At 47.6% G+C, this 10,319-nt stretch overlaps 1 protein-coding gene across 1 annotated transcript; it reads right to left on the bottom strand.

Annotated features, from left to right (window-relative positions):
• On the bottom strand, window positions 1-183 carry LOC136954954 (cortexin domain-containing 1 protein-like). Its single transcript, XM_067248489.1, has one exon. It carries the CDS (start codon window positions 181-183, stop codon window positions 1-3), a length of 183 nt encoding a protein of 60 aa, XP_067104590.1.
• Between the last annotated feature and the right edge of the window lie 10,136 nt (window positions 184-10,319).

Raw genomic sequence — 10,319 nt, 5'->3', positions numbered from 1 at the left:
TCAGTCATCCAGATGCTGCTCCTCCCAGGTGGAGGTGGGGATGGCACTGTAGGGGTCCATGATGACCTTGGCACAGCGTATGATCATGGCCACCAGGAGCAGACAGAGGAAGGCGATGCAACCCAGAGTCAGACCCTGGTCCACGTCCACGAAGGCCGGGTCCGGAGTGGTCTCTGCCTCCATCGCTGTTCTCTGTCCGAGTCCTCAGCCTCACGCACACACGCCACGACCATCCTGAGGGGCGATCTGCGAGGGAGAGAGGGACAGGGGAGGAGCGTGGACACGGAGGGAGAGAGGGACAGGGGAGGACGGGGAGGAGCGTGGACACAGAGGGAGAGAGGGACAGGGGAGGAGCGTGGACACGGAGGGAGAGAGGGACAGGGGAGGACGGGGAGGAGCGTGGACACGGAGGGAGAGGGGGACAGGGGAGGACGGGGAGGAGCGTGGACACGGAGGGAGAGAGGGACAGGGGAGGACGGGGAGGAGTGTGGACACGGAGGGAGAGAGGGACAGGGGAGGACGGGGAGGAGTGTGGAAACAGGGAGAGAACGAAGGAGAGGCAAAGAGAAAAGGAACTCAGATGAAGCTGAAGGGAATGGAGACGAAGTGAAAGAGAAGATCAAAGGTTTTTTTCCGACTACTCTTCGGAAACATCCTCGGACACCTTCAGGCCTACGATGTTCTGACGAGTTGCTTTATTATAGCTTCTATAAAATTATAGATCAATTCTGTCTCTAGCTGTCTCTCTATCTTTCTCTTTCTAATCTGCTGCAGCCTGAATCTAGTCCGTAAACCCATTTGGAACTACAGATGCTAGATAATTAGATATTTTCGTTTGAGTGATTCCTCCCTGACAGGTCTGTGTAAAATCCTAATAGATTTGATGGTGTTTTAACTCCTGCTGTTTATCAGGAGTTGGAGCATCCTTCATTTTTATTGCCCTGACAGAAACAGGATACAGGAAACTGCTTCTGATTAAAGACATTTGAGATCTCTCTCCTAATGGTTCTGCAGTCCCAACTGTCAATAAAACCCATTCACAAGGACACAGATAAACAGCACCACTACTGGACAACGGTTATGAAACCAAAGCGCTCTAAATAATAAATGCATTACGACAACATAAAATGTGTACTTGGGCCATTCCTTTCACCAAGTGCACATTCTGTGACTGAATAAACCGCAGGATCATCAGGACTCTTCATACAGCTGTGTCTAAGCCAGAAACCGCATTAAAGTGTTGTATGTTCAGAAAGCAGAACTGTGGTGATTTGTTTTGACGGTCAGTCTTTAGATACATCCACTGCAAGGAGATCAGAAACACCAATCTGGATGAAACAGAAGAGAGGAAAAGACAATACAGTTTGTGTTTTTATTTGCCCCTCTTGTCGGCTCTGTCCATCAGTGTTTATTCCACTGCAGATAGACGAGGGGAGGATACGAGGGGAGGATACGAGGAGAGGATACGAGGAGAGGGGACAAGGAGAGGAAGCCAACTCCCCTAGGGTATTGAGATGCAGCCATGCCAGGGTTTCCCAGGGCAACGCAAGCTGGTGGCAGCAGAGTGATGCTGAGTTAAAACAGAGCGACATGATTGGACCTTACCCCCTGGTGGGCACCCCTGGTGGGCAGATTAAACTGCTAGCTGAGCGTTTCACCCTCACTGTCTCTCTCTCTGTTCTCTCTCAAGCCCGCCGCCCTCTACCTGTCTCATCCGTTCCTACCTGTCTCACCTGCTGTACCTCTCTCAACCCCTCTACCTGTCTCACCTGCTGTACCTCTCTCACCCCCTCTACCTCTCTCCTCCCTTCTACCTATCTAACCCACTCTTTACTTTTCTCACCCCATATGTGTCTCACCCAGTCAACTACCTTTCTCCCCCTCTCTCCATCCCCCCACCTGTCTCACCCTCTCTCCACCCCCCCACCTGTCTCACCCTCTCTCTACATTCTCAGAGACTGACAGCCGACAGCCCCATAACCCTCCCATAGTTTTCCCAGCACACGAAGAATGGAGCAACCTTTTACCCTTGAACAGACTTTCCCCCCACAACTACCACCCTCACCCCCCCCCCCCAATACACACAGACTTTTGACAGGCACACAAGGTTCAGTAATTTTCTCCCTACATCACAGACCCGTCTGCGCAGGAGAGAGGGAAAGAGGGGGTGGGGGGTGGAAGGGAAAGAGGCCGAGATCCTCGGGGGAAATAATCATGTTCAATACGTCATCCATCCATCTATACTACATCCCGTCACAATGCTACATTTGCTAGATAGTGCTAAGACAGTACAGCCGAACAGGAAGGAACGGAAGTGCATCGTTCTGTGATCAGAGTCAAGGAACTGTCTCTTCTTTTTATACTTGCCACATTGTCAAATGGCTGTTAGATTCTGATTTAAGGGGACAACCTCTCTCTGAGTCTTTCTAGTAGTGCCTATTCTTCTCTCTCACCCTTACTCTTTCCTTTTGCTTACTTCCCCCCCCCCCCTCTCTCACTCACTCACTCACTCAGTCTCTGGACTCTACGCTATTGTAGCCTTGGTTACCCTTATTAGCAATTTAATGGAAAATTACAGCTGAGTGTGAACCGGCAGCATGTGAACCAGCCCTGCATTTCATCCTTCCACAGCACTCAAATACAACTGTTATAGCTTTGATTGATACATCTGCACGCAATCATTCCTGTCATTAGCCATTTACTGAAGATAAAACAAATGTTGTGTAAGACCAGGAGCTCTGTGGCCATTAAGATGGACTGGCTGCTTCTGAAGGGTGTCGTTTTGATTGAATATTCCAGGAATAGGTTTACAAGATATTCGAATGAGAACAAATAAACAAATGTGTCAGAAACATTTAATGCGATTGATGACATTTGGTGCATTCCTCCATATTTCTTGTACAAACACACACACACACAACACCTCATGCATACAAACCACCCAGCATCAGAAGGTATTCTCCAGCTACCAGAGGCAGGGTGAATCATGATAATGAGCTCAAGTACGAAGCCCCTCATTTGTTATTCCAGGGCATTTTCCATCCAGATATCCCTGCTGAAAGATCTCCTGTCCCTCACTCAGACATGGCTGAAGTGGATAATATGGCTGAACGGAGCACCTCATCAAAATCATTACACTTATAATACATCGACAGGGAAAGCTGTGTGATGCTGTGCAGGACCAATAAATTACTTGTGTTATTGATCTTCAGAGGAGCGGTTATGAAAATGATGAATGGTGTTGTTTGTAATGAGGAAGACACACCAAGCTGGGTAATTATATCAGTAACAAGATGCACTGGCATGGCATTGTGGGTAAGTTCCAAACAGGTTCTTTTGAGTTATCACCGTTCATCTGTGGCCTTTATGTTCACGATAGTCCAGTACTATATGGGGAGTTAGGCAGGCAGGAGGAAGGCTGGACAGAAAAAGGCAGACGGACAGAGAGAAGCAGACTGCAGAGACTGAGAGGTCCTGCGTTGGAAGATAAACGACTGCTGTTAGTGTTATCATTTAGACCCTAATACACTGTGACACCCACAGCCTCGCCATAATTGACTGCTATGATTAACAGACTGCAATCATGTGGACAGCTTTACTTTAAGCAGGCACACACACATACACACACACTGTGATAAAGGCTGTCCTGTGTAATCTGTGGGTATAGGGAGAGTGGAGTTTTGGTTCGACAAGAGCAGGATTCATCTGCTCAAGACTGTTTTCCACAGGCTCAATATAATCAAGCACACAGTGCAGGGTAATATAATGCCCCCCTGGTAAAAATCCATATGTGCTTGTTAACGTTGAAATGAAATTTTTAAACTTTTTTTCATCCTCGGAACTCTGCTTACTGTCTGTGTGAGGTCACCACAATCAATGTTAGTTTGAATTATTTGCAACAGCCTTAATCTCTCCCTCTCTCTCTCCCTCTCTTGCTCTTTTCTGTTCATCTTGTCTTCTATGGAGGTAAAAGTTCTGCCTGCTGGTTCCATTCATCCCAACCCATCTGCCAGAAAGAGGGGGATATGGGCAGAGAGAGGTGGGAGGGGGAGAAAGGGGGTACAGATACTTGAGATACAGAAAGGAGGGCGATTTCTCCAACAGGAGGCCATGGAGAAAGCGAGAGAGAAAGAGAGAGAGAGACAAAGAAAGTGAAATAGATTACACATCTGTTCTATACGTCCACCCTGTCAGAACGAGAAGGGCAGATGGAGGATGAACAAGCCAAGTAGTGGACAAGCACCTAAACCGCTCTCTCTGTTTACACTTCCCTTTCTCTCTCCCTGCTCTTCTTCTTCTTTCTTCTCTCTCTTGCTCTCTCTCTATTTCTCAATCTCCCTCTCCTTTCACCCTCTCTCTTCATCTGTCCTTAAGCTGTGAAGTGAAAGAACTGAAGGGTGGGCATGGTGGTGGTGGAAGGGGGTGGGGGGTTAGGGTGAAAAGGGTGAGGAGGGGGAGCAGGGGTGAGGAGGGGGAGGGGAAGGGAAGATAACAAAGCCTGTTCCTGTTTGCCTGGTACGAGGCGGCAGAGGAACCGGGCCCTGAGACATTGTAACTCCATAATACTTCAGGGAGGTCGACTCTTCCAACCCACACAGCCACACAGTTCTTCACTGGAGCTGCTGACAAACGACATGGACCTGCTGATGCAGCGTGGTTTTAGTGGACGGGAAGCGTGGAGCTCCCTCCCTCCCCTCCTCCACAGAAAGAGAGAGAGACAGAGAGACAGTGAGAGAGAGAGAAAGAGAGCAAGAGAGAGAAAGAGAGAGTGGGAGCAAGAGAGAGAGAGAGCGCGAGAGAGAGCGAGTGTGTTCGTGGGCCACAGAAGTGATGTCATTTTCACAGTGGTCTGCTTCCTGAGTGTTGTGATGTGCTGATGTCTCTGCCGGTCCCCAGAGGAGGAGAGGAGAAGCTGGAGGGGGAATCATTAAAGCCTGAGAACAACAAGCATCCACCTTGTCAGCATAACCGTCCACCTACGGTTTTGAGGGAGAATTCGGAGTTTGAACCGCAGGAGATGTGGTCACGCACACAAAAATACACACACACACACACACACTGTCATTGACACTCTAGTGAGCAGCTGTCTGTCCTGTGACACATACTCTGTCAGCCAGCATGCAGCCTGGAGAAATGCCGGCTCTACAAGACGCAGGTGGAGGATGATGGTGTGAAACTCAGAGAGAAATCTTAACCACGTCCAGCTGTCTGCCAGAGCAGGACACAGAGGGCATCCCTGACCCTGGAGGAGAGCTGGCCGGAGTCACATCCCTTTTACTAACATCCTCACTTAAAGGAACATTAAGGTACCTCAAGGCCAAAACTGATAGTAGAAATCATGCCTGAAAAGGCCATTGATCCTAGTCTGGAAAAGGGTGCTGTCTCCCTGCCTTGTCCTCCCCTGGGTGCCAGCGAGCGAGGTGACTGTGAACCAGCCCTGGGAGCACTGCCCAGAGATGTTGCCAAACACGCGCTGACCTGGTCCACAGAGGCAGAGAGAGGAACGATTCAACACTCCACCATAATTAATGAATGTTTAAAAAAAAAAAAAGTCCAAAAGGTTTTGAGGGAATGGATTTCCTCGGTTACTTTGCTTCATAAGGCTTTTCATCTACCCTCCAGTCAGCCACCGTTTCATGAGAGGAGAATTCTGTCCATAAAGAAGAACATTGTTTCAAGGAAACGGCTTTAAAAACCCAGCTTTGCCTCAGGCTGCTGTTCTAATCTAGATTTTTATGCATGAGCTATCTCAGAGGAAATCATGTTTGATTTGCTAAACATGCACACATGGGCTTTTGTGCACACACCCATACAATACAAACACACACACAGTAAACACTATAAACACTACAGAAATTAAAACGGACAAGTTAGGCCAGATCTGACTGTCATCAAATGTGAACTGTTTGCTCTCTTGGTCTGGATGTTACAGAAGCAAGTTTCACCCAGACAGTGACTGCCCCCCCCCCCCCCCCGAGGGGTGGGGGGTCAAAGGGATGTATTTGTCAAGTGCACTGTGTAAAACAAAGTCTTATGCCGATTGCCAACTCTGAGCCAAGTTAAACATTGGATTTCTGTGTTTCTTTCTCTAATGAGTTTTACTGGCATTTTTCCTTGTCTTCCTAGAGGGTTTAGCTTGGTTTAGGGGCAGTTATATGGGAGTATGTGAAGCCCTCTGTAACATCGCTTGTAAAAACGACTATACAAATACATTTGATTTGACTACCAGCAAAAAAACAAAATGAACAGCAATAAAAAGCCTCACGACTGGAGAGCTTCTCCCGGGCCCCAGTCACCCCCCTGCTTGCTGACCGAGCCCCAGACATCAGACCCCCTCCTGGGGCAGGCCAGAGCAGGACCCTGCCCCCTCATGCCTGGATCTCCACAGATCACAGGGCTCTGTTTCTTCTGCTCCTCCAGTACCCAGCAGGACACAGCAGGACCCAGCAGGACCCTCCAGGACCCTCCAGTACCCAGCAGGACCCATCAGGACCCTCCAGTACCCAGCAGGACCCATCACCAGGCAGGACTCATGAAGGCCATATCTGCAAGTAGCAGCAATGATCTGGAGATCATGAAGGTTGCTGTTGCTGTGGCCCAAAGGCGGCCTTTCTGTTTAACAGTGCAGGGACCAACGCTGGAGGAAAGCACTGAACCAGATCTCCACACTGCACAATCCTCTGACGACCAGCACAGACAAAAACACTCATAATATGATGCTAGAAAACGCCTCTGAACGTCCTACGCTTTCAGAAAAGCTTTGCAGCGTTTGTTAGGTTCCTGTGTTTCTCAGTGTGCAAAACACACAATAGAAGTAAACACATTGTCAGCAAAAGGAAACACATACTGTACATATTACACAAAACACTATAAATCCATTATGAGCTGAATTACGTGTGCCTAAAAGGAACTTTGAATAGGATACGATAATTCAATTTGACTGAACTCTCTCTAATGTCTCTTGTCACTGCAGCGGTTTCAAGTTTCATTGGAGATAAGGGACTTCTGGGTCTGTACTACTAACATACGTTTTCAAGTCAATGTATGTGTGTGTATGTAAATGTAATGTAAGTCTCCTCTTTGAGATAAACCTCCGAACAACAAACACTGCAGTGATAAAAGAAAGGTTCATTCTGTGCTCCCCCCCCCCCCTCCCCCCCCCGTTTGCCTTCGATCCTTCCAGGACTGTGACTGTCACTGTCGGAGTCTTTTCCTCCTATCTTCACTGCCTATCCTGGCAACAGCTGCCATAAGAGGATTAATGTCCTACATTCCACCGTATTATTTTCCAATTCCCAAACACAACGTTCTGGTGTTAAACCCGGGCTCACGGTAAACAGACCCGCTGTGCCAGGCAGCGGAGGGGCAAGCAACAGAACTGGACGGACATGATCAAAGTTAACCAGAGCTGACAACGTCTTATCCTCCAGATCACAAGCAATCTACAGCTACTCTGAGCCAGGCACTATCTGCCCCCTGACTCCTCCCTGGTCCTGGCTGACTGAAGACAGAAGCATGCACATATACACCAGACACATCCCCCTAAGCGGCTCTGATACTACAGACTCTAATAAGCATTTCTACTACAAAAACAAAAACTTACACACAGACTCTGCCCCCCCCATCCCCTCCACACACACACACACACACACACTGTTCTCCACCACACCCTGCAACATCACAGGCAGAACCAGTACTGGAGGACTTGTAGACTGCTGCCAGATGCGAACAGAGAGAGAGATAGGGAAAGCGATGGAGACAGAGAAAGATAGGCAGTGGATGATCTTACCTGCTCTACTCACATCCCTGCCGCTCAGTCAGGTAAGAGAGGTCCCCGTGTCTGCTCAGGAGTCTTGAAGAGAGAATGTGAGAGAGAGAGAGAGAGAGAGAGAGAGACAGAGAGTGAGAAATGAAAAGGACAGAGAGTGCGTATATATGCTCAGGAGTCTTGAACAGAGAATGTGAGCGAGAGAGAGAGAGAGAGATAAAGAAGGAGAGACAGAGACGAAGAGGAGGAAAAAGGGAGCTGGATCCTCCGAGAGATGGAAAGGTAAGAGGATTAAGGAGAAAATGAGGAGAGATAGAAGTTGGGGAATAGAAGGGTGGATGGATGAGGAGATGCAGAGAGTGAGAGAGAGAAAGAAAGAAAGAAAGAGAAGAGAAAAGAGAGAGAGACTGGGGCAGTGCTGGCTGCTTTCTTCCTCTCCCTACACACTGAGCCCCAGGCACACTACACAAGCACACACACACACTACACGAGCACACAAAACAAAATACTGCTGTGCATTACATTCCTTGTCTTCAACACAGTGACAGTATTTTTTGCAGAGTCTAAGAAAGTCCAAGGAAGAAATTTCCTCTCAACAAATTGTTGTATACGTGTGTGTGTGTGTGTGTGTGTGTGTGTGTGTGTGTGTGTGTGTGTGTGTGTGTGTGTGTGTGTGTGTGTGTGTGTGTGTGTGTGTGTGTGTGTGTGTGTGTGTGAGTGTGTGAGTGTGTGAGTGTGTGAGTGTGTGAGTGTGTGAGTGTGTGAGTGTGTGAGTGTGTGAGTGTGTGAGTGTGTGAGTGTGTGAGTGAGTGAGAGATAGAGTTACAGAAAGAGAGAGGTAGAGGGGGGAAGAGGAAAAGATGCAAGAACAGAAAGTAAATAGAAAAACATCCATGGAGGGTGTTGTACAGGTTGACGCTGCCCTGCCCAGCGTGCCTGCTGTCGACCATGTCACAGCCAAGCAGGAGGCCTGTGCTGGACGGCCGCAGAACCACCCTGGTCAAGGACAAACACGACAGGAGACTGCCGTTTGGGCAGTTTCCCATGGCAGCTGGACGAAGTACACGAACATAAACAATTAAACATCCCTGTATCAACTCTCTCTCTTTCTCTTCATCTGTCTCCAACACATGCAGTACATTTACATTACATTTAGTCATTTAGCAGACGCTCTTATCCAGAGCGACTTACAGTAAGTACAGGGACATTCCCCCCGAGGCAAGTAGGGTGAAGTGCCTTGCCCAAGGACACAACATCATTTGGCACGGCCGGGAATCAAACTGGCAACCTTTAGATTACTAGCCCGATTCCCTAACCACTCAGCCACCTGACTCCCCTACTGCTTCTGTTACCTTGCGTTGACCACACACACATAAAACAATCCAAGAATCGTCCAGAACTTTTTAACACTGTTTTTCTCTTAAAAACTGATCAAAATAACAACACAATACTTTAATGAGCAACGACTGGTCCTTGTTGTGATGTTCTCTGTCAGTGTCCTCTATCGCTACTGATGCTGAAGCTTTAGTTTGTTTTATGGTCATTAATTATTAATCCAAGCATACTAAACTATTTATTAAAGCAAATTACAATTGTAGACTTGGCGTTATAGACCTCCTTGGTAAAGATCAATATCATCTCCTCTGGTTCCCGTCTGTGTTCCCAACCCTGTGTTTCACCTCCCATCTAAACTCTTAAAGCCCAGATTCCCAGACATGGATTAAACCTAGTCCTAGACCAACAATTCAATGGAGATGTTTTCTTACTTTAGGACTCTGCTTAATACATGTCTGGGTAACTGGGCAAAGAGAGGTGTATCAGGATGCTGATTGGACCAAAATCACTGGTCTGACTGGTCATGAGAGCCCTCCTACTGAATGACCCCACAGAGAAGAAAAGGCCCAAGTCATTGCAGCTGGTGGAGGAACCAGGCAGTCACAAAGGAGAGTGGTTGAATTACAGCAAAGTGCTGGTGCAACACGAAACTCCTCCCCCTAGGCAAACACGGACCAGCCCTCCAATGTTCCCCCCTGCTAGGTAAGCTATGGGGAATAGAGACACATTCAAATGAGACGTTTTGTTTACAGCGAGTCAACCCTGAGGCTGACAGGAACACAAAAACAGCGAATGAGAAGAACTTAAGCACTAATTACAAGGGTGTCCATTGAGTTCACTGTCTTCACATGGAGTTTACTTGTGAAATAGTTTAACGTGCACCTGTGAAATAGTTTAACGTACTATAGTGTTTAAGTGTTTAACGTGATCATATATGTGGTAAGTCCAGACCATGGTTTGTAAACTTGCACTCCAAAAGTTGAATGCTTCCTTTATTTGACGTTCTGTAACTGCCATCGAAATACCTTATATTATCAGAGCTTTTAATGACTCTGACCCCATGTTACTGACATCACCAACTGTCGTCCAACTGTCTTTAAAGAATGGTCCTTCCCCTTACTTTTGCTTCCTCCCCGTCGAACGTAGTGTGTTCCTTGTTTTCTCGTGGGTTTAAATTGGAAGACGTATTTTGTAAAGATTTTTGTGATTATATTAG

The sequence above is a fragment of the Osmerus mordax genome, chromosome 13 (assembly GCF_038355195.1).
Source record: "Osmerus mordax isolate fOsmMor3 chromosome 13, fOsmMor3.pri, whole genome shotgun sequence".
NCBI classification, from domain to species: domain Eukaryota; kingdom Metazoa; phylum Chordata; class Actinopteri; order Osmeriformes; family Osmeridae; genus Osmerus; species Osmerus mordax.
Note: the sequence above shows the minus strand (reverse complement) of the source record. Positions and strands in the feature narration are given on the sequence as shown.